The following is a 25,612-nucleotide window of genomic DNA, read 5'->3' on the forward strand; positions in this document are numbered from 1 at the left end:
TTCCCTGCACTCTATCCAGGTTTGGTTGAGTCTCAGAATCTACTTTGATATAGTGCTAGGTAGAGTCTTTCAGAGGTTCTTTTTGGTAGGCTCCTGTCCTGTTACTTGTTTTCTCCTCCTTCCGATGTCCATCCCATTTGTCTTTCTAAGTGAAGATTGATCATCTTACCCTGGGTCCTCTTTCTTGTTTAGCTTCTTTAGGTGTACAGATTTTAGTATGTTTATCCTATCTTATAGGTCTAGTATCCACTTATAAGTGAGTATATACCATGTGTGTCTTTCTGCTTCTGGGATACCTCACTCAGAATGATCTTTTCTAGATCCCACCATTTGCCTGCAAATTTCATTATTTTTTTGTTTTTAATTGCTGAGTAGTATTCCATTGTGTAAATGTACCACAATTCTGTATCCATTCCTCCATTGAGGGATATCTGGGTTGTTTCCAGTTCTGGCTATTACAAATAAAGCTGCTATGAACATGGTTGAGCAAATGTCTTTGTTGTGTACTTGAGCATCTTTTGGATATATGCCTAGGAGTGGTATAGCTGGATCTCGGAGAAGCACTATTCCTAATTGTCTGAGAAAGTGCCAGATTGATTTCCATAGTGGTTGTACAAGTTTACATTCCCACCAGCAATGGAGAAGAGTTCCCTTTCCTCCACAACCTCTCCAGCATGTGTTGTCACTTGAGTTTTTGATCTTAGCCATTCTGATTGGGGTAAGGTGAAATCTCAGGGTCGTTTTGATTTCCATCTCCCTGATAGCTAAGGATGTTGAGCATTTCTTTAAGTGTTTCTATTTCATTCTATATTCTTCTACAGAAAATTCTCTCTTTAGGTCCATACCCCATTTTTTAATTGGATTGCAAAAGCATTACCTTACCTCCTCCCTCTCTTGTAATCCCCCTGTCTAACTTTGTGATTCATCTTAACAGACTAAGACATGAGAAGAAACAGAAACACATCACTGGACACTGTAGTGACAGATTTCATTCTCCTGGGCTTGGCTCACCCCCCAAATCTGAGAACCTTCCTCTTCCTGGTCTTCTTCCTCATCTACATCCTCACACAGCTGGGGAATCTGCTCATTCTGCTCACTGTGTGGGCTGACCCCAAGCTGCATGCCCGCCCCATGTACATTCTTCTGGGTGTGCTCTCTTTCCTGGACATGTGGCTCTCCTCAGTCATTGTTCCTAGACTTATTTTAAACTTTACTCCCGCCAGCAAGGCTATCCCATTTGGTGGCTGTGTAGCTCAACTCTATTTCTTCCACTTCCTAGGCAGCACTCAGTGCTTCCTCTACACACTGATGGCCTATGACAGGTACCTGGCAATATGCCAGCCTCTGCGCTACCCAGTGCTCATGAATGGGAGACTATGCACAACCTTAGTGGCTGGAGCTTGGGTGGCAGGCTCCATCCATGGGTCTATTCAAACCACTCTGACCTTCCGATTGCCCTACTGTGGACCCAACCAAATAGATTATTTTATCTGTGATATTCCTGCAGTGTTGAGACTGGCCTGTGCTGACACAACAATCAATGAACTTGTGACCTTTGTGGACATTGGGGTAGTGGCTGCCAGTTGCTTCATGCTGATTCTGCTCTCCTATGCCAACATAGTCCATGCCATCCTGAAGATACGCACTGCTGATGGGAGGAGGCGTGCCTTCTCCACCTGTGGCTCCCATCTCACCGTGGTCACAGTCTACTATGTCCCCTGCATTTTCATCTACCTTCGGGCAGGATCCAAGAGCCCCTTGGATGGAGCAGTTGCTGTGTTTTACACTGTTGTCACTCCATTACTCAATCCCCTCATCTACACCCTAAGGAACCAGGAAGTGAAATCTGCGCTGAAGAGGCTTAGAGCAGGTAGAGGGAGTGTGGATGGAGAGAAAAAGTAGCGACTGGCTCAGGAACCACACACACCACCATCACTGCTCTGCTTTTAGCTCCTACTTCTCATGGGACAAATGCTCAACAAAGATAATAGTTTAAACTGAACTGACTTTAATTTAGAAATAAATGGACACAAGACTTTTACCGTCTCTAGCAACCTCTTGAGAGGAGGAAACACTTTGTGAAAGACTGAGGCAGACACTAACGTAGCTACCTCTTAGCAGGTACATCATTACACCAAAAGCTTTGAAAGGAAAATTAAAAATAATGCAAACTCAAATCCTGTTTTCACTGCCTTCTCCCTTAATCAGCCTCTCAAATTTCTGTAGGTTTTGCTTGTCCATGGTATATTTACCAAGTAGTTGAATTCGAAAATCCTGAAACATTTGGATAGTTAATTTTTTTGGACACTTGACACATATAAGGGTAGGAAACCTCTATTGAAGAATTGTTTCTATCAGATTGGTTTGTGGACATGTCTGTGAGGTACTTTCTTGACTGAAAATTAGTGAACAAGGGCCTAGCCCATGGTAGGCAGTGACATTCCTGAGCAAGTGATCCTACTTGCTAAGGAAGATAACTGAGCAAGCCAGTAAGCAGCACTCCCCCGTGTTCTCTGCTTCGGGTCTTTGCCTCCACGTGCCTACCCTGAGTTCCTGCCTTAGCTTCCCATGATGATGGAATACAAGCTGTAAGCCAAATAAATGATTTCCTCCTGTGACTTGTGTCCGCTTAGTTAGTCTGTTACCACAGCAACAGAAATCCAACTAGGGTAATCATTAATGGCTCCTTTCTGTTGCTTACCACCTCCTTGCTTATATACCAAACCCATTCCTAACTAGTCATGTCTCCTTTTACTCCTCTTTTATACCATGATCAAATTTAGTTTTCTTCCAAGCACGTTAGTGCAGGCCTATGACCCTAGCACTCAGGAGACTAAGCAGGAGGGTCAGGAGTTCAAGGCCACCCTGGGAAACATAGTAAGTATGAAGCCACAAACAGCAATCCACCAGCCTTAGCCTCTCTAGTGCTAGGGGTTATAAGCATAAGCCATCATGCCCAGTTACCAAAGTTCTTTTTGTGACCATCTGTCATATATGACAGATCTATGAGAGTCCCACGACAGATATGGCCTTCCTTCTGTTTGTACTCATTTCTCATCCTTAATAACCAGTAATCAAATTCAAATTTTTTTTGTCCAAATCAGAACACTGCTGGCAAAGAGTGTCCTGAAATGTTGCTTTAAAAAATTAAGACATCATGGTGGGGAGATGGCACAGTAGTTAAGGGCTCACCTTGCTCTTGCAGAGGAAGTGAGTTTGGCTGTCAGCAGACATCTTGGGTTTCTCACAACCACCTGTAACTCAAGCTCCAAGGGATCTGACATCCTCTTCTGATCCCTGCAGGCATTCACGCTCATACGCATATACCCATATATGCACAGACGCACATGCATAGTCAAAATTAAAAATTAAATAAATATTTTAAATGAACAAAATAAAGCCATCCTGCCCTCTTGGGGAGACAGTGGCATGGCTGCTGTGGGGTTAATTTATGACTAGATTGAGCATTGTTCCACAGGAAGGAACTCATAGCTGGTACTGTAATCCTGGACTAAAACCAGAAAGATCATAGGACCTGAAGGAGAACCTACTACTATTGTTTTGCTCAATGGGCATGTTATCAAAGTGACTGCTAAATATTTATGTTTATACCTATAGATTCGCGCTCGGTCAAAGAAACTTTTGTGTGCAGTGGGCAACTGTCAATATAAAGCTTCATAACTGACCAAAGCACTGAGAATAACTAACTGTTGAGTACTGGGTTCTAATTGGACATCTCATATCACCACCACTACCTATGCAAGGCTCAAGTACATAGAAGAGGAGATGAAAAAAATGTCAGAGCTAGAGAATGGAAAAGAGTACTGTGAGATGCAGTCTTCTAGATATGACAGAACCATTGTACCCAGAGACTAAGCTGGGGGGAAAGGTCATGAAGCTCCAACCCTGTATGGATAGCTGTTGGCAGATGATGGCTGCTGGAGAAAGGACAGCCATTTTTCTTTGATGGTGTAGTTTTCGGTAAGCTGTGAATAGCCTGCATTCATGCTCGTGTAAGCATCCCTTATTAAATTCAGAAAGTAGGAGAATAAAAGCAGCAGCTCAGAGGAACTTAGAAGATTAAAAAAAGATAAAAGTGAATAAATTGTAATTAATTAAAATTTAAAAAGTAATATGGGTGAATGTGATCAAAATACAACATATACATGACTGCAAATATCAAAGAGTAAACTTTTAAAATAAATAAAAAATAGAAATAAAATTAAGATTAAAATCAGTTATTCCTGTTATCTGTCTTCCTTTCACCTGGAAAAACTAGAAATTGAGCCAAAGAAACTGAATGAAAAAGATCCAACTACATGAACTCTAAACACATGTTGAATAACTTAAAAGCTTTTTCTCATCAGTAAATTTCACTTCTTTGGGTGAGCAATGTCATGGAGAGACTTAGAATTCTTAACTCCAGAAATGTTACTATAACACCATTCTGTGCTTTACAGGAAGACCATAACATCAGGAAGCAGACACAGTCAGAAAAGAAGCCTCAGAAGAGAGCATCAAGCTTTAAATAATCTAAGTAATTTTTTAAAACCAACTGTATTTGAGAAATGGAGATAACCTAGAACCCTGACAATGCAGCCATTTCTGATGTGAACTGATAGACTAAAATCAGAAAGAAGGAGAGGAGGACCTCCCCAATAAGTGGACATGGGGAGGGGCATGCATGCAGAAAGGGAGGGAGGGTGGGACCTGGAGGAGAGGAGGGAGGTGTTTATGGGGGATACAAAATGAATAAAGTGTAATTAATAAAAGTTAAATAAAAAAAAAAGAAAGATGCCAAAAGATGGTGAAGCAGCTCGTTAACAAAGTGCTTCCCTGGCATCACTGAGGGTCTGAGTTCAATCTTTAGCACAAACAATAAATGAACAGAATCTAGAAGTCATGACAGGTTTCTTAGTCTCACTTAAGAGGTTGTGCCACAGGGGCCTTTTCTGACACTGGTACTCCAGCCAAGGACCACTCATGGAGATGGCCTGGAACCCCTGCACAGAGGTAGCCCATGGCAATTCAGTGTCCAAGTGGGTTCCATAGTAATGGAGCAGGGACTGTCTCGGACATGAACTGATTGGCCTGCTCTTTGATCACCTCCCCCTGAGGAGGGAACAGCCTTACCTGGCCACAGAGGAAAACAATGCTGCCACTCCTGATGAGAACTGATAGATTAGGATCAGAGGAAAGGGGAGGAGGACATCCCTTATCAGTGGACTGGGGGAGGGGCACAGGTGGAGAAAAGGAAGGAAAGGATTGGGAGGGAATGAAGGAGGAAGATACAGGGGGGATATAAAGTGAATAAACTGCAATTAATAATAAAAAATTAAAGATTAAAAAATAAAAAAAGAGATTATGCCATATTATTGATTAAAGATCTTGAAATTATATACAAATTCATCAACAAAGCATAGCTACTTTCAGAATCATATGTACAAATGCCAAACTAATCAATAAAGCAAGTAATTTTGTATTCCAGGGTTGTTGGTAAGAACTCAGTCTCAACATAAAGCAAATGGTGAGGGCCAGTGACATGTCTCAGCTGGTAAAGGTGCTTGCCACTAAGACTGATGATCTGAGTTCAATCCCTGGACCCATGTGATGGAAAGAGAGAACCAACTTCAAGTTCTCCTATGTCATCTAGAAGCACGCCACAACACTCGAGCACATATGTGCCTGTTAAACACACATACATTAATCAACTAGTGTTTTTTAATTTTTGTTAAAGAAAGAAATGAGTCAGCTGGTCACAGGAGTATATGCCTATAATCCCAGCACCTGGTATTGCTGCTGTGTGTGAGGTCAGCCTAGCCATACCATGAGACTGTCTCAAAAAGAAGAAAATAAGGGAGAGAGGAAGAAAGTCAAAATAAAACATCACTTCCTTTCCCTCAGCTCCTTCCTTCTTCCTCTTTTATTCCATCCACTTTAAGATAATTTTCAATCATCTAAAAGCACTAGATTAATTTGTGCTGAATATGGAGGGTCAGTGGGTCACTTGATGCCACAATGTTTGGCCAGCAAGAAAGCTTTCCTTCAACAACCTCACATTCCAGTGAGGTAGCCCAGTTATCTACCTGGTAACTGAGAGACGAAAAAGTACACTTTCTAGAGCCTATTAACAAATACTTGATCTTGTCGCAAGCTAGCTATGTGTCCTTGGGCAGACTCACTGTTTATTTGTTTGCTTGTTTTTCTGAGTCTTGGTTGCTTTATGAACTAAGTAATGAAATTGTTAAGAGCCATTTGAGAATAACTAGTATAAAGTTTCTCAAATATGGATGACATTTAATATGTGGTGGCTAAAATAGTCAAATTCCTTGTCTGGGATGTAAAGAAGGAGTTGTCCTAAAAGATTGTCATAATTATTCTTTATTGCTCTGACAAAACACCATGAGCAGGGCATCTTGTTTTAAAAAAGCATTTAATGTTTATAATGTCAGAGGCTGAGATGTTCCATGATGTTGGAGCAAAGGTGTGGTGGCAGAACAGCTTTGAGCTCACATCCTGATCAACAAGGGGAAGGCGGAGCGCTAACTGGGAAAGGCACAAGCCTTGAAACCTCAAAGCCCACCACCAGTGACACACCTCCTGCCACAAAGCCACACCTCCAAATCCTTTCTAAATAGTTCCACCAACTGGGAACCAAAATATTCAAACATGAGCCTATGGAAACCTTTTTCTTTCATTCAGACTACTACGTAGAACAAGTGATCATAGTAAATGTGAATCCAGAAAATATTATGTGAAGAGGCCATAGTTCCCCGCAGGGGGTGAAGTGAGACACTAGAGAATGATGATGAATAAATTAGACAGATGGGGGTGACAGCAACAACAGAGAAAATGCATGTTCCCAGAGCATTAGGAGGATCAGACACAGCCACTGAAAAGTGACCCAGGTTACCAAACTCTACTTCAGGAATGTTATTGTCTCCACAAGGCCCTTGATTGGCAGGAGATCCTGAACATCTGTAATCCTTAATGTGTCTTTATTCACACATATACTGACAAGACCAGGATGGCCTTGAGGGAGGATTTAAAGATATTTTTCAAGGAACATAAAAGCAAAGAGTGTAAGCAGGGAATGGGGTGATCCTTGATGTTTCCTGGGTACTCTTTGATCTGAGTGTAATTGTCACCCTCCTCAGTTTACTTGACCTCACATGCAAGGTCTAGGAACCACCTATGAGAGGAAGGAGAGCTTACCTTATCCTACACAAGAGCATTCAACCACTTTGACCTCATATCAGCAAAAGAAACAGCTCTCACCACAGGAATAAAAAACTTAGTTTCATTCTGGAGCCAAATATGAGAGCCCATGGCCCAGAAACACAAACATGGATTACCACAAATGCTATATTTCACTGAGGTAGCAATTTCATAACTTTTTATAATAACAGAAGAAGCCACATACCAAGATAGTGTTCAAATACAGTGATGGGTACATTACAACAGTGTGTTATAGCAAGATGGGGAGGCCTCTGCTACAGGCCTAAGATGCTTTCTGACATCATTCTTAGCCCTTTGGCCAGTGGAATCTAGAGATCTGTTCACACATTCATTCCAAAACACTTACCCAGCAGTCATGAACTATATTAATGTCTTTATAGAGGAGAACATTAAGTGGCTATTAAGGGGGGTAGACATGACCCAAGATAATTTGGCTCTGGACCTGCAACATTACAGCCTCTCTACACTACTCAAGTTTTAATCTGTCTATCAGACTTTACAGGTGTATCTTTCTAAGAATTCTTATTAATAATAAATTTGATTTTTCAACTTACTTTATTCCAACTTACTTTTTAAAGTATAGTTTTATAATTCTGCTACATTTAGAATAACCAAGGAGCCTTTTTATTTATAGAGTGGTATCCATGCTCTGATGCCGGAAACTCTGACTTAAGTGATCTGAAAGAGGACCTAGACACAAGGAACTTTAAAACATGACTACTGTAGAATGGAAACAAAAGTTTCTGACAGGCCTCAGGGTATTCTCACTTTCCAACTCAAGTCCTGGTTAACAAATTGAAAATCATAGCTAGTTCACAAGTCAGTCCACAGAATTGAAAGGTCAGATCCTCAAACGCATACTACAATTCCCAAGGTTAATTATCTAAATCATTCTGTAATTCTTTTTCTTCCAGTCTGCCTACTGATAAATTGACATCAGCAAGGGGGCTTTGTTCGGTACTGTTGACCAAAAAGTATGTCTACCTAAGAGAGGAAATTCTAAAGTTCTTCCTAATCCTTTCTGAGGTTCTGGGAGAAAAATAACAGTAGACACCCAGACGACCATGGCATACTGCAGGACATAATTTAATTTAAATATTAGTTGTTGCATCTTTTTAAAGTACTCTTTCTCCACACTCAATGACAAAGGGATTTCACAAATGTCACGACACAGCTCAGAGAATAACTAAGGAAGATCAGGGCCAAAACTAGGAAGTGAATACAGGAACCCATGGCCAAAAAGCATTGGCCAAGGAAAACAGTAAGGCAAGGAAGCACTACGTGCAATCACTAGATGACTATTGGTCACTTGAAAAGAGCACACACATGAAATCCAATAATGAGTAGATATTAGCATCTGCCAGTCATCATAAAGACAGAAACCAAATACACTAAAAATGCAGCACAAGGGGGTGTTGAAACAGTTCAAGGAGCTGAACAAGGAATGCTAGGAGACTTGAGATGGAATTCAACAAGCAGACAGGCTATACCTATACCCATACCTAACCTATCTTATGCCCACACTTATACCCATACCTATACCTATATCAATCCTATACCTATACCTAGCCCTCTCTTCCTTTCCATCTATTCCTTCCTTACTTAATCCCAAATGTCAGTATTACAGGCCAGCTCTGTTCTTGTCCTTAATCACTTTTTTCTCTTTACTCTTTCTTTTCTCTCTCCCAAAGAACGTAGACTGGCCAGATTTACAAGGTCTTTGTGGCTCAGCATCCTGAAAGATGAGAATGTTCTACACTACCTGAGACATATCTATACCCCACTCTCTTCAGTCCACCTTTAACTAAAACTCACTCATCTCACCCGCCGTTTCTGCCTCTCCTACTTATGCTCCCTCTGCTACTCTCTGCCAGTGCAATAATGGCCACCAGTGTTATTGTGTTTTATTTTTACTTTGTCTTTCCACTCATATCTATAATAACTAGTATGTAAGTGTCCTTTTTCTCTGCACAATGATTGACAGTTAAGTGGTGGTTGTTTTTTAGTTGACTCTATTTTCGTTTTGAGTCTACACTTGAGATAGTGTTATACTTTGGGGGACAGTGGGGAAAGATCCTGGTATCCTGAAAACCAGTATGACTGAGGAAAACATCACAATGTACTACCACTTTGGTTTCATACACAGCCAGCTGTGAAATGAGGCAACTGAAAAGGATGAAAAGGAATGGGTGAACTTCACTCTTCATTTTGATTCTGAATTTTTTTAGGTTTTTCTAATTAAGATTCATTTACTATTACGTATACAGTGCTCTGCCTGCATATATGCCAGCACACAAGAAGAGGGCACCATATGGTTGCTGTGAATGGAACTCAGGACCTCTGGAAGAGCAGCGAGTGTTCTAAACCTCTCCAGCCCTGAATGTTTAATTTTTTTAAATTTTTATTTAACTTTTATTAATTACACTTTATTCATTTTGTATCCCCATAAGCCCCTCCCTCTTCCCCTCCCGATCCCACCCTCCCTTCCCTTTCTGCATGAATGCCCCTCCCCAAGTCCACTGATAGGGGAGGTCCTCCTCTCTTTCTTTCTGATCTTAGTCTATCAGTTCTCATCAGAAGTGGCTGCATTGTCATCTTCTGTGGCCTGGTAAGGCTGCTCCCCCTTCAGGGGGAAGTGATCAAAGAGCAGGCCAATCAGGTTATGTCAGAGGCAGTCCCTCTTCCCATTACTATGTAACCCACTAGGAACCTGCTACAGAAGGCCTCTGAAAGCCAGAAGAAGAAAACAGGAAACAACCTAGGAACCTGCCACAGAGGGCCTCTGAAAGCCTCTGCCCTGCAGACTATCAAAGCAGATGCTGAGCCTGATGGGCAACTGTCCAGCAGAGTGAATGGAATTTTATGTAAGAAGTTGGAAATAGTTAGAGCTGGAGAGGACAGGAACTCCACAAGGAGAGCAACAGAACAAGAAAATTTGAACACAGGGAACTTCCCAGGGACTCATACTCCAACCAAGGACTATTCATGGAGATAACCTAGAACCCCTGCACAGATGTAGCCCATGGCAGTTCAGTGTCCAACTGAATTTTTATTTATTTTTTTTTCAATGCAGTTTATTCAGAAACCTTGAACAATCATCTGACCCTGGGGAAAGCCAGCCCACAGCTTAAATAGCCTCTGGGTAGCCAACCCCAGCGTGCCACGTGGGCAATGCAGATAGGTCCACATACATGGAAGCAAGCCAGATCCTCAGCCTTAGCCAAATGTGGAATTGTTCCTGACAGAGAGCACCCACCATCGGGAAGGTGGAAGGCGGAAACCAGCTCCATCTTTAAGGCATAGCATTCCGCAGCTCTCTACAGTTCCCCCTTTTTGTTTTAGATGCATCAGGCAAGAGTAGAGGTCTGATCTCTGATATTAGAAATAAATTGGGACTTTGTACTGATGTTCATTATTTTTAATTTAACTTTATTTTCTTTATAAGTGTTTTTAGAAGAATTTCATGTGTGCTTTTTTTTGTTTGTTTGGTTGGTTTTTGGGGGTTTTGTTGTTGTTGTTGTTTTTAGATAGGGTTTCTCTGTGCAGCCCTGGCTGTCCTAGAACTCAATCTGTAGACCAGGCTGTCCTCAAACTCAGAGATCCTCCTGCCTCTGCCTGCTGGGTTCTGGGATTAAAGATGTGTGCCACCTTATATCAGTGCCCTTCTGGAACACTGATATAAGAAAGGTGAAAACAATTCAACCAGTAAACTAACTCTAGATAATAAGTAGTTTTTTAAAGCTTTCAACATACTTAGCCATCAGGAAAATGTAAATTTAAACTACTTTTCAATTTGTCAAAAAAAATTGTGTGTTTTGACTATGTTTTTCAAAATTAGTAGAAAACAGAAAGCTTAAACTTTTCTACCAGTGATGGGAATATTGAAATACATTTATACAGCTTGAATAAAGATGAAAATGACACACTCAAAGAAAAATTTATGTCAATGTCTATCACCTGTGACGCCATTGAAGTCATAATTTCTTACTTATTGCACATAGTAGACACTAATACCCAGCTGTAATGAACGCTAGGCTGCCACCCTGGGGCACCCTGTGTCAATGACTCACACCTGCTCCCACATGTACCCTCAAATGATCAATATTTTTTCTCTGTATTAAAATAAGAAAAGTTGTGGTAAGGGGAGTGGGGGTGAATTCATATATATATATATATATATATGTGATATAAATATATTATTATAGCCTATATATAAGTATGTTATGGGGTTCACCTAGATACACCACAACTCAAACACCAGGTCAATGCAGATGACAAAAATTTATTGTAATCAAGCCAAGTGGATCAGGGCCACCAAACAGACTCAAGAGCTGAACTGAGACCTCAAACCAGACTATTACAAGATATTCAAGCTTGAAAACCACAAACATCTGTGCCAAGTTATTGTTACTTTTTTCCACCAATCAGGATTTAGGGATAAGGGCTATCCTTATGTGGTTGATCTATGTCAACTGACACAGAACGTACGTTTTACAGTTTAACCAATCAAATCCATTTGTTCTTTTGTACTTAGGAACAGGCATGATGTTCTAGAATAGAAGATGAATAACAGAAGCTGTTCAGTATTGGAAAGTCCCGAGTACCCCTAGGGCTTAAGACCTTGAACTTGACTACAATTAAATAGAGTCTGAAAACAAAATGGCAGTACTTAAGACAAGTTTCTATTTCTTGCTCTCAGTATGTATAGTCCTCTATCCTATAGATGATAGATAGAAGATAGATAGATAGATAGATAGATAGATAGATAGATAGATAGACAAATATATATTCTGTTTGTATACACACATATAAAATTCTGTAATATGTGTGTGAATACATATGGGATCTATTACAATGGCTTACAGCTGTGGTCCAGATAGATCAACAATGACTGTCTACCAATGAAAGGTCCAAGTAGGAATGGTGAAAAAGTAGACTCTAATGCCAACAAAGGAATGACCTGCTAGCAGACAAAAAAAGAGCAAGTAGGCAAAGAGAGCTTCCTTCTTCCATGTCCTTTACATAGGCTTCCAGAAGAAAGTGTGGTCCAGACTAAAGATGGGTTTTCCCACCTCTAAGAGCTTGATATCAGGGTTATATTCCCACCTCAAAGATTCAGATTAGAAGTGGATCTTCCCATTTCAAGTGACTTAGTTAAGAAAATATTTCTCACTGGTATGCCCAGCCATTTGGGTTTTACTTGATTGCAGATGTAGTCAAGTTGACAACTAAGAATAGACATCACAGAGAACAAATCTTTGATGAAAGAGAAAAGAGAAAGACATCATCATAATTTGAACTTCAATTTAGAAAAAGAATAAAATAAAATTTCTGATATATATAGAGAGAAGAAACCTTCCAAAGGAGACTATGAGCAGACAGTTTTGCTTATTCACGTTGAAGAACTAGCAATGGCAGTGTGACAGCAGGAAATTCCATGGCCAAAACAGCAGGGAGGTGCAGCTACTCTGCAACCAGCACGAAAATAAATGTAGAACTAACTGGACATCAGACCCAGAAATGAACCCTCACTTATGCCACCTAGTTTTTTTGCAAAGCTGACAAGAAACAGACTTTGGGGAAAATAACCTCTTTAACAAATAATGCAAGGAAAACTGGGTCTTGGCATATGTAGAAAAAAGGTAAATCTGTGTTTTCCATCCTGCATGAAAATAAACTGCAGAGACTAGGGAAACAGGTCCCCAGACCTTGGCACCACTGATGTCATGATGAAAGTACCATTCTGGCCATAAAACCTAGCATGGAGACAGTACCACCCGAAAAACAAAATAACAAAGACCTAATCTATTAAAGTCCATAGTTCTAGAAAAGTCTCTAAATGTCCTAACCTTGCTTTTTGGCTTCTATAGTTCTACTTCTGGCTAACTGTTTTTGCTAACTGAAGTACGCCAACCCAGGATATGTTTTTGTGCTTAGAAGCTCACCCTAAAAGAGGCTTGGGGCTACCTTTGGACCTGAATATTTTATAATATTATAACTATGGTGTAGTCACCGACCAGCTATCAGAGACTCTCAATTGGCTTCAACCCATGACCAAGCAGTCTTCTCTGGTGGGTACCCCACCTACACTATGAAACGTCTCTGCAGGTGTGAGCACTTGTTTTGTAAGCATGAGGGTCTGAGTTCGAGTCAGCAACAGCCACATAAAAAGCCATGCATGGCTATACATGTCTGTAACATGCGTAGACAAGCTGATCCTGAGCTCACTGCACAGCCAGTCTACCCAATGGAGAGAGTCCAGTTCTGGGAGAAAGCCTGTCTCAAGGCAGTGAGGTGGAAAGCTAAAGAGAGAAACCGGCCATGCTTTCACAAACATGTTCACAGACACATGTACCTTCATGCTCATGAGCGTGCACCACACACAGCTATGGCACATATACAACACACACACACATACACCACTCACATACAACAGACACAGATATACAGCACACATCACGTATCAGTGCCAAATGGATCAAAGATGAGAACATAGTAAAACATTTTAACAGCAAATACTGACAAGAATGTACGGAAAGAAGAACCCTTATTCACTGCTGGTAAGAGTGGAAATCAGCACGGAGGTTCCTGAAAGCACTGACCATGGCACTACCATTCTGGCATAGCTATCACACTGTTGGGTATACACCTGGAAGACTGGCTCTAAATCAACCTTGTCTAATTACTGCTATATTCACAATTTCCCAGAGAAATAACCAGCCTGTGTTCACCAACATAGGAGTAGATGAGAAGAACATACACACAATGGAATTTTGTGTAGCAGTAAGGAAAAATGAAGTCATGACTTTGCAGGAAAACAGGTGGAACTGGAAATCATTGTGCTAAGTGAAATAAGCGTGTCTTAGAAAGATGAATACCATAATACCATGTTTTCTCTCATATGCAGAGCTTAGATTTAAATGCTGTATGTGTCTGGAGGGGGTAGGAAGTAGAGGTATGAGGTGTATGTGCGTGTCTGAATGGGTGAGTATGTAATGGGGGGGTCAGAAACTAGAAACTAGAAAAGAGATCATGAGAGATGAAAAAGAGGCCATAGGGATGGGAAAATAGAAAGAATAACAAATTACATGTGATAAGAAAGCAGAAATTGGAACTAACTTGAGGAAAGAGGGGAACAGCTAGGGAAGAGAGATGTTGAATAGGAAAAAAATTAGAATGAAGTATAATAACACATATGAATGAAGGTGTCATGATGAACCTCATTACTATGTGTGTTAGCCTAAAATTCCACTTTAAAGTGTTTAGAAAAATAAAATGGAAAAACTTAATTCACAAAGTAGAACAGAACCTGCAGAACAGAAGATCATTTGCAAATTAATCACTGAACAAGGGATTCATAGCGATACTACACATGGAACTCTGACAATTCAAGAGCAAAAAAGAAATGATTTAGTTTAAAAGGAGACAAATGATCTTAATAGATGTTTCTCAAAATAAGACATGCCAAAAAGAAGTATAATAAAAAGTGTTCACCATGATTAATGATTAGGAAAATGCAAAACCCAAATGAGATGTCAACTAATCCCAACTAGGACAGTTATAAGTTGTTGTTGATGATGTTCTTATTGTTGTTGCTGCTGCTGCTGCTGCTATTGAGACAGGGTTTTTCTCTATAGTCCTCACTGTCCTAGAACTCGATTTGTAGACCAGGCTGTCCTCAAACTCAGAGAGCTGCCTGCTCCTGCCTCCTGAGTGCTGAGATTAAAGGTGAACACCACCCACAGTCTGTCTGATAGTGGTAATTTTTTAAGAAGACAAGAAATAACAAGTACTGAGCCAATATGGTGGACCATATTTGTAATCTCCATATCTTGAGAAAGGGAAACAGAACAATCAGAATCCTGTTTAAGACCCACCTCAGCTACATAGTGAGTTCAAGACTCACCTCAGCTACAAAGTAAGTTCAAGACCAAACCTGGTCTCACAAAAAAACAAAACGAACAAACAAAACTACTGGCAAAGAGATGGTAAGAAGAGCCCTGTAACTGAGAATGCATATGAATACGTTGTGGGAAGCAGAATTGAGGTTCTTCAGAAACAAAAGAATTTCTGGGTGTATATCCAAAACAAACTAAATCAGTATGCCAAGGAGGTATGTGCAGCACTCTTCACAAAAGCCAAGATATTAAATTAGCCAACAACAGAATGGATAGAGAAAGTAGGCACGGAGGATAGAGATATGGCTTAGTTTTTGGTAGAGTTCTGGCCAAGCATGAGGGAGGCTCTGGGTTTGACCTCCAGCATGGTATAAACTGTTTTTGTGGTAGACACCTTTAATAACATCACTCTCAACATGGAAGCAGGAAGATCAGTCACCTTCAGTTACATAAGGAGTTGGAAGCCACCCGTAGGATTCATGAGACAAGAAAGAGAAAGGTAGGGTTGGGGGGCTTGAGAGAAGGCTCGGCAGTTAAGAGCACTTTTTGCTGTTGCAGAAGACCCAGGTTCCATTTTCATCACTCACATGGTAATGCAAAACTATCCATAACTCCAGTTCCAAGGATCTGAGACACTCTTATGATCTCAGTGGGCACCAAACACACACACTGTACACACATATACACGCAGGGAAAGCGCTCATGCATAAGATAAAACGAGCAAGTTCAATCATTTTTTTTTTTAAAGAAAGGGAAGAAAAAAGACAAAGAGATGGCTCAGTGGTTAAAAGGACATTGTGCTCTCATAGAGGACCTATGTTTGGTTCCTAGCACAGACATGGCAGCTCATGTTCATGATGTAACTCTAGTTCTAGGGCATCCAGTGCTCTCTTCTGACCTTCATGAGCAACAAGCACTCCATATTAATATGCAGGCAAAACACTCATATATAAAAATAATAATAATAAAGAGAAAGAGGGATCATGGGAGAAGAAAAGGGAAAAGAAGCAAGAAGGGAAGGGAATGGGAAGAAGAAAGAAGGGCAGGGAAGTAAAGGCAGGCAAGGAAAAGGTTCATACATAGTAGAATATTATTAAGCCATTCAGGAGAATGAAATTCTGTTTTTTGCATCAATGTGGATGGAAGTTTAAGACACTTTGTTAAGTAAAATAAACCATGCATAGAAAGACAGGTTTCTTGTACTCACTCATGGATGAAAGCTAAAACACTGACTTCATAAAAGGACAGAATACAACAGTCGTTGCTAGAGCCTGAGAAGAAGAGGAAGGATACACTTAGCAGAAAGGATAAGGCTAGTTCCCGGGTGCAGTAGACTGGTGACCCAACATAACTGCATTATTTTTATCAAGAACTGGAAAGGGTTCAGGAGTTTCAAACACAAAACAATATGGAGATTCAGAGAGGAAACCTCTGCTGTGATCATTACACACTGTATGCATGAATGGTATTGCCACACTATGCTCCATAAACATGTGAAATTACGCTTCGGTTTAAAAATACAGGGATGGGAGAGACGTCTCAGCCAATAAGAGTGCTTACTGCTCTTGCAGAGGACACCACCAGGAGTTCAGTTCCTATCACCCACATCAGGCAACTCACAACAACCTGTCACTCCATCTCTAGGGCAGCCAAAAGTTTTGGTCTTTGAGGGCACTTCTCATATGCACTTGTCCCCACATACAGACACACTCACATATGCACAAAATTCAAAATAATAAAAAGATAAATTTAAAAATACAGTGTTGGGCAGCCTAATGGCTCAAAGCTGCTGTGGCCAAGCCTAACAAGGTGAGCTTTCTCCTTGAGACTCATTCAGTGGGAGGGGAAAGCCAACTCTCCTAAATTGCTTCTGACCTGCATCTATGCTCAACAACACAGGTGCCATCTCAAAAGAAATGTAGTAACAAAATGTTAATACTATAGATAGGTTTGTAGAGTGCTGCTCTGTGCCATTTTCCAGTTCCCATGGTGGGACTGAGACAGTTTCAAGTGTTAAACCCTGCACACGAAACTTGTGAGCGATGTGTAACCATGAGGCTACCCACTCCAGACAAAATAAAATAACTGAGAGTGAAGAGTTTTGAATAGGATTATATTTGTTTAATAGACCTTATTTAATTAAAATATGTTCTAATTGCAAATTCTTCTTTTAATTTCTGCTTTGTCTTGGCATAGCAGCTTACACCTGTAATTCTAGAACTCAGAATGCTGAGACAGAAGCATCACCATGACTTTAAGGTCAGCCTAGGCTACAGAGGGGAACTCTGCCTCATTTCAGAGTGAAATTTATATTATGTATATAAGTTATGATATATATATATATATTTAGAGAGAGAGAGAGAGAGAGTCATTCAAAACTATTTAAACTGGGGGTAGCTGACTTTATTTAACCAATATAAATTTCTTGGAGAGGAGAAGTTGTTTTATTTGGTATTTTATTTGTTTGTTTTCATTCAGTATTTAGTTAGAGACATGGGAAGGTGAGAAAGATGCTCAACTATTAAAAACTGATAAAAATGTCAATACACTTCTGAGTAAAATTGGGTGAATGTAATAGCGCAACGAAACAAAGGAGGATCACAGAAATTGTAGCTCATCCATGTGGGTTATATTGCTCTTCAGAAATTACTCTTGCTTACTCCCAAAACAAAAAGTAATGAGGACCTGGGAGACATAGTTCTCATGGGAAAATGTTTCAGGTGGAACTCCCAAGAGCCACAGGGTTCGGTTGGGTTTTGTTGTATTTTCAAATCTCTTGATGCTTTTTTTTTTTTTTTTATCAGAGATATAACCAATAACTAGCCCCATTTAGGATGGAGCAGAGAAGCCACACTCTACAAAGAGCCTTCAAGAACAGACCTTACAAGTCCTAAATCAGGGCATCGTCTGCCCCCAGAAGGTTTTAGTTGCCTTCCAAAGTACAGTGCTAGCTGGCAGAGTGCTCTGAAGGCCCTTTCCTCAAGGCCACTCCACCCGAAGAAGAGACACACCTCCTCAAAGTCAGCACTGCTGCATCCTTGGGAATCTGAGAAAAAAAGGCCTTCTGATCACCAGAACAACTCACAGTAAATGCAAATTCACTCCAAGACTTATTCCTTTTTTAACAATTCCATCAAAAACAATATTTACTTTTTTATTTGTTTTTAATTTTATTTTATTTATTTATTACAATTTATTCACTTTGTATCCCCTCTGCAGCTCCCTCCCTCCTCTCCTTCCAGTCCCTCCTACCTTCCCTCTTCTCCTCTATGCCCTTTCCCTAGTCCCCTGATAGGGGAGGACCTCCTCCCCTTTTATCTCACCTTAGCCTATCCAGTCTCATCAAGGCTGGCTGCACCATCATCCTCTGTGGCCTGGCAAGGCTGCATCCCCCACTTTTAACCTCCTTCTAAGGACTTCTTCCTCACTGCAGCCAGAGTTAATATGCTAGGCATATTGATTTTTACATTACCGTGGCCTTTTTCAGATTCAGGAACTTCTTCTGCTTATTCTTTGTCTCTTTAGAAGGTGATTAAGCAATACATGATTTCAGATTCCACTTCACTATGCAAGCACTGTAAGAGGTAAGGCCCTTAACCCTTTCTTTTCTAATGAAACACTTAGTTTACATAAAAGCCAGTTTCCAGGGGCCTTTCTTTAAGAATATTCTTTTAACTTAGAATGCTAGGACACCAATAGAATAATCACACAGAAACAGTGTGACTTCTCTCCCCATACCAGGCAAGCTCACTTCAGTCTGCTTTTTTCTGCACCTCAGCTTAAGCTGCAAACAGCCTGAAAGGGCTGCCATCTGAATGTGGCTCTGAAAGCAGACCTGAGCCAGAATGGGATGCTTCATCCCCCAGCCCTAAGCAGTTCTGTTCACACAAAGGTGTCCTATGTTAAAATCAGCTTCAGTGCAGACATGCTGAAGAGGCCAACTGCCCCCTGATAAATGTAATACTGTGAAAGGCAAGAAGAGATGCTACACAAGGGGCTCAAAGAAAGTCAGCTTCCCAGGAAAGGTCACAGCAAATGGTCCACCCTACGGTCAACAGAGTCCTGCCCCCCTATTGCTTTGTCCACGCCACTCTCATTCAGTGCAGTGACAGGCCACACTCATGAACCACATTGCTTGTTTTTTTTTTTCACTTTGTAACACATTGCTTGTTTTAAATGTCAAGTGTATCAGTGATGTTGCCATCTTCTTATCTGCTTTAATTGTGTGCTTTCAATATTAAATTACAGCTACTGTAGAAGATGGCATTAAACAAACTGTTATTTAAAACAATAAATTATAGGATATATATTTAAATATTTAATACATACTCATATATTTAATTTCATATGCTTTATTTCATCAAAAATATACTACTTTAATTATTTTATTTGTGTGTACACATGTATTCATGTGGGTGGGTGGGTACTGAGGCTAGAGGCCAAAGCTGAGTGTCTTTTTCAATTGCTTCTGACGTAATTTTTCTAATCTATTATTTTATTGTGTGTGTATAGGTGTTTTTCATGCATGTATGCCTGTACACCACATGAGTGTCTGTGCCCATGGATGCCAGAAAGGAGCATGAGATTTCACAGAAATAGAGTTACAGACACTGGCTAGCCAATATATGGGTGCTGAGAATTGAACCTAGGTCCTCTGGTAGAGCAGCCAGTTCTCTTAACTGCTGAGCCAACTCTCCAGCTCCTCATCACATCACATTTTGAGACAGAATCTCTCACTGAACCTGAGCTCAACAGGCTATACAGGCTAATAATGAGTTCTGGAGATCCTCCTCACCTCCACCCTACCCACCCTCACCCCAACCAGTGCTAGGGTTACAAATGTGTGCCACAAGAAGAAAAGGGTTGGAGGGATCTCTCCCCTTTCCCAGCAAAACGCTCAGGAAAGTGCATGGGAGATTCCTGTCTCAGGCTGAAGAAACGTGTTTCCTTTGGCAAGGATTCCTAACACACATTTAAGCTCATTGTCTGTGAACACCCAAGCAGCTATGTTCTTCATATACTGGTAGTATGACCAAGTTTTCAGAACAGTTTTAGATCTACTTTACTTCCTAAGGTGTCCAGCATTCAGATGGGTGCTGGAAGCCCAAGCATATACTTGTATGACAGGCACTTCACAAACTAAACCATTTCCTCCCCACCCCCAATATTTAAATCATTCAAGTGATGAATCCAAGTTTGCTTTCACACCTCAGTTTCCATAGACTAAGACCACACAGCTTCAAATGATCAGTAGCTATGTAATAAAACATCACAGGTTACCATTCAATTACTCTTAGTTTTCATTTCACCCCTTGGTTGGCTTCTTTTTGGCTGTAAAATCAAGTGAGACTCTACCCTCCCTAAAACCGATCTCTCTTAATGATTTCATCCTGCACTGTGCTCTCTGCCTCTTCCCCTTACTTCCATGGTCAAACTTCTTCCAGGACCCCAGTAACCGACACCCAACTCAAATCCACCATTTTGTGCTATCTCTACCCAGAAAAGGAGCCTGTTCCTTGGGCCCACCCACAAAAGAGCGCTCTCCAGCTCCCTACCTACCATCTGAGTTCCTCGGGGTCAAACAAGAAGAAAAGGGTTGGAGGGATCTCTCCCCTTTCCCAGCAAAACGCTCAGGAAAGTGCATGGGAGATTCCTGTCTCAGGCTGAAGAAACGTGTTTCCTTTGGCAAGGATTCCTAACACACATTTAAGCTCATTGTCTGTGAACACCCAAGCAGCTATGTTCTTCATATACTGGTAGTATGACCAAGTTTTCAGAACAGTTTTAGATCTACTTTACTTCCTAAGGTGGCACGTGCTAAGACCAAAAGATTTTGCTCTCTTCCAGCCAAACAAAAGCTCCCCATCCTCTCAAAGGATCTTAAGACACCCTCTCCTAGAAGCAAGGTAAGAGAAAACTAACTTGATCTCTTTGTAGACAAACCCTGAAAAGAGCACTTCTGTGAACCCTATAAAGTAGGATACATTCCTCATTATTAATTACTAAATGTTATTGTGTAAACCAGTTTTTTTCAATGAGAGTATAGATAAAATGTTTGAGGTTTGTGTTATAAAGAAGAATATTCTAAAGGTATCTCTGTGGATCCGTATGTTAACCCTAGGTTCTCCATGTAATTAACTCTTTTTTGTTTGTTCATTTCTTTGCTTGTTTTTGTTTTTGTTTTAAATAGGGTCTCAGTATTCAGACTGTCCTGAAACTTGCTATGTCCACCAGGCTGGCTTTGAACTCCCAGAGATCCACCTGCCTCTGTCTCCCAAGTGCTGGGATTGAAGGTGTGTGCCACCACCACTGGCTCATAGTTAACTTTCATTAGTTTTACTTTTGTCAGGGCTTAATGTACAGAAAGTGGGGAGATCAGTGGACTTGTAGGATGTACAAGTCCAGAAAAATGGAGGTTACTCCTGATTGTGTTCACTTCAACCGAGTGCATAGATGGGAACTGTTCTCTCTGCAGGAAGACAGCTGTGGGAGGTGGCGGGCATATTAACTTGCTGGGGTACACTGACCATTGTGCCTCATAAAATCATGTTGTATATCTGACATATACACAGTAAAATTAATTTTAGCTAAGTATAGTGACCCATGTGTTATAAAAGAAGGAAAATCCTAACCGTTCTATTTTACCAATAAAGACTCAGGAGCCAGATACTGGGGTGAAAACCTGCTAGCTCAGAGAGGCGGAAAGCACCCAGCTGACCTTCCTTCTCAGCTCACGTCACAATGGAAAAAGCTCAGCTGACAGCCCAGAAGGAAAAGGCCAAAACCCAAGGCCAAAGGCTTGCTATCTCAAAGCTCAAGAGCTCGAGAGATAAAAGCTCCTTCTACTTCTCAATGCTGTCTTAAATATCCCTTAACTCAAAGTTCCTCCTACTTAACCACTGTCAGCTGGCTTCTTGCTCTGCCTCTTGACCTAGGGTTAACTTTATTAAATCCTATGTACAGAAAGCTCTTGAATTAAAGGTATGGTCTAGGGCTGAACCACACCATGATCACTTCTTTACAATAAAAAGAAAATTCTTGGATTAGAGGTGTGTGATGGGCTCAACCACACCCAAACAAGAAACAGGGTTTTACAGTTCACAATGGGATTGTTTACAATGGGATTAAATACCTTGCAATACCCATGACTGTAATCACAGTGCTTGGGAAACTAAGGCAAGATGATCACAAGTTTCAAATTACTCTGGGCTCCATAATGAATCTCTATCTTAAAGAACCAAAATTCCTTAAAACACCATCATGGCAAAAACAAAACAAACAAAGGAAAAACCTTGGTGAGGAAAAAGAAAACTCTTTACCAATAAAATCTAGTACACACCTTAAACAACTCAAGAGACTTTTCAAAATTTTTATTTTTTGGAAATCAATAACGGGACATGGTGGCATATTCCTATAGCCTGAGCTATTCCAGAGACCAAACCAGGAAAACAATTCAAGCCCAGGATTTTGAGACCAACCTTGGCATTTAACAAGACCAAGTGACTGAAGAAGTGTATGTTGTCCTCAAGAACAGAAAAGAATTCTTGAAGGCAACGGCCCCCTGGGCAAGGCTAAAGGGAATAGAGGCCTACCCAGGGAAGAGATAAGTGACAAGGCCTCTGAAGAGTGCCAGAGCACACTTCAGGAAGGCCTTTAGAGTCACGTGCCCTGACCAGACACTAAGTGGGAGCTGATGAGGTGGTGAAGAAGGGGTGGAGAAACATTGCATATTTTGCATGCTATGGTGGATATGTGTAGTTCTTAGCAGAAGGCAAAGAGGCAGCATTGCAGGGAGATCAAGTATGGGAGAAAGTACATGTGATCATAGGATATTAGCTCTACTCTGTCCTGCATTTGCTGTAGCCTGCCTTCATTAAAATCCCTTCTGACTGAAGTTATCGCTCCATCCTACGGCTCACAGTTTCTCCTGTTCCTTCATCTGTACAATACTGTTCCTCTCCCTGAGCAGGGATTTCCATACATCTACCAAAACAGCCAGACTCTAGGTTGTTCGTTTTTCTACATAAACCTAAATAATTAATAGATGGCCCCAACTCTTCTTTCAAAACAATTTTGTGTGCATGTTAGCCACTAATCATCAAACAAAAGCATTACCTTACCTCCTCCCTCTCTTGTAATCCCCCTGTCTAACTTTGTGATTCATCTTAACAGACTAAGACATGAGAAGAAACAGAAACACATCACTGGACACTGTGGTGACAGATTTCATTCTCCTGGGCTTGGCTCACCCCCCAAATCTGAGAACCTTCCTCTTCCTGGTCTTCTTCCTCATCTACATCCTCACACAGCTGGGGAATCTGCTCATTCTGCTCACTGTGTGGGCTGACCCCAAGCTGCATGCCCGCCCCATGTACATTCTTCTGGGTGTGCTCTCTTTCCTGGACATGTGGCTCTCCTCAGTCATTGTTCCTCGAATTATAGTAAACTTCACTCCTGCCAGCAAGGCTATCCCATTTGGAGGCTGTGTAGCTCAACTCTATTTCTTCCACTTCCTAGGCAGCACTCAGTGCTTCCTCTACACACTGATGGCCTATGACAGGTACCTGGCAATATGCCAGCCTCTGCGCTACCCAGTGCTCATGAATGGGAGACTATGCACAACCTTAGTGGCTGGAGCTTGGGTGGCAGGCTCCATCCATGGGTCTATTCAAGCCACTCTGACCTTCCGATTGCCCTACTGTGGGCCCAGGCAAGTGGATTATTTCTTCTGTGATATTCCTGCAGTGTTGAGACTGGCCTGTGCTGACACAACAATCAATGAACGTGTGACCTTTGTGGACATTGGGGTAGTGGCTGCCAGTTGCTTCATGCTGATTCTGCTCTCCTATGCCAACATAGTCCATGCCATCCTGAAGATACGCACTGCTGATGGGAGGAGGCGTGCCTTCTCCACCTGTGGCTCCCATCTCACCGTGGTCACAGTCTACTATGTCCCCTGCATTTTCATCTACCTTCGGGCAGGATCCAAAAGTTCCTTTGATGGAGCAGTTGCTGTGTTTTATACTGTTGTCACTCCATTACTCAATCCTCTCATCTACACCCTAAGGAACCAGGAAGTGAAGTCTGCCCTGAAAAGGCTTAGAGCAGGTAGAGGGAGTGTGGATGAAGAGAAAAAGTAGCCACTGGCTCAGGGACCACATACACTGCCATCACTGCTGTGTTTTTAGTTACTGTTCGTGTGACAGATATTTGATACATAGATAACAGTTTAAAATGAACTTGATACAAATCCACTAATACAAATGCTTCTTCTAATACTCTACAAAATCTCAATAATTTGCCCAGTTATTTTACATTCCTTGGTAAAAACATGTATTTTACACAAATGTTGATGGTAAATATCTAAGCAGATTTGGGGAGAACAATTTAATAGGACTTCATTTCCTGACATCTTTTTTGCTGCATCCGAACTCCCCAAGCTCTCAGTATCCAGAGCCCCATTGTATAAGTTAAGGCAGACATGTCCTCACTAGCATTCACTTGGGCTCTTTGGTGCATATGTGTATCTGACCAGCCTCTCCCTCTTTTCCATGTAGCCATTTTCATTCTGCCCCAGGAATATCCCTCAGGCTCCTTGTCATTCTGTCACTCCATCCTTCACCACAGAGCTGCCAGAATTTCTTTTCTCAAAGTGAAAACTAAATATTTCATTTTTCTTCTGAACATTCACTGGCTTTCCACTGCATAAGATAAAGATGGAACTTTTAGCATGGAATGCAAAGTTTTTCACATCCAATTCCAACATTTTCACCTCTCAAAATGTCTCTACCTCCTCATCTCTCTCATCCCCACTTTTATCTGCCATCCCTCCACATCCTCTATGCTTTCCCATATTTGAGACTTTGTTTCAGTTCTATATTTGAAATATGTTTCTGACTCCTCCATGTTGGTTATCTGATAATGTATGCTTCATTCAAGACCTGGACAAAAATTCTGAGACCTAAAGAAGCTTTTACTAACTCTCCTGGCTATAACTGCTACCTTCTCTGTGTAACTATAGTTTATTGAACTCTTAAACAGCACTTTTCCTTGGCTAGCCTCTATAATCATTTAGGTAGGAATCCTAAAGAGCAGAAAGCATGCTTCATTGCTGTTTGTGTTACAGCTTTACCAAATGACCTTCCTATGTACAAATGTCAAAGACACTGAGAAATAAATTAGAAAAACAATTCTTTATAGAAATTGAAAAAATTAACTTTATATAGAAACACAAAACTCAGTAAAGCTGAAACAATACTGAATAACAAAAGAATTTATGGAGGTATCACCATCCCTAACCTCAAACTGTACTGCAAAGCTAATAGAAAGTACAAAAACAGACACATTGATTAATGAAATTGAACTGAAGACCCAGACATGAACCCACATATCTATGAACACAAACTAGGGGAAGAGGAACAGTCTTCAACAAAAAATGCTGGTCAAACTGAATGTCTGCATGGAGAAGAATGCAA

At 40.9% G+C, this 25,612-nt stretch overlaps 2 protein-coding genes across 2 annotated transcripts; both read left to right on the top strand.

The window, feature by feature from the left end:
• Positions 1-884: 884 nt before the first annotated feature.
• On the top strand, positions 885-1,927 carry LOC110557734 (olfactory receptor 10G2). Its single transcript, XM_060391735.1, has one exon. The coding sequence runs from the start codon at positions 943-945 to the stop codon at positions 1,900-1,902; it is 960 nt and encodes a 319-aa protein (XP_060247718.1). The 5' UTR covers positions 885-942; the 3' UTR covers positions 1,903-1,927.
• Positions 1,928-23,317: 21,390 nt separating this feature from the next.
• LOC110557729 (olfactory receptor 10G2-like) lies at positions 23,318-24,277 on the top strand. Its single transcript, XM_021652306.2, has one exon. The coding sequence runs from the start codon at positions 23,318-23,320 to the stop codon at positions 24,275-24,277; it is 960 nt and encodes a 319-aa protein (XP_021507981.2).
• The last annotated feature ends 1,335 nt before the right edge of the window (positions 24,278-25,612 follow it).

This window comes from Meriones unguiculatus, chromosome 9, assembly GCF_030254825.1.
Source record: "Meriones unguiculatus strain TT.TT164.6M chromosome 9, Bangor_MerUng_6.1, whole genome shotgun sequence".
In the NCBI taxonomy this organism is placed as follows: domain Eukaryota; kingdom Metazoa; phylum Chordata; class Mammalia; order Rodentia; family Muridae; genus Meriones; species Meriones unguiculatus.

Coding starts and splice junctions, on each gene's coding strand:
- LOC110557729 (XM_021652306.2), top strand. CDS start 23,318: ATGAGAAGAAACAGAAACACATCACTGGACACTGTGGTGACAGATTTC.
- LOC110557734 (XM_060391735.1), top strand. CDS start 943: ATGAGAAGAAACAGAAACACATCACTGGACACTGTAGTGACAGATTTC.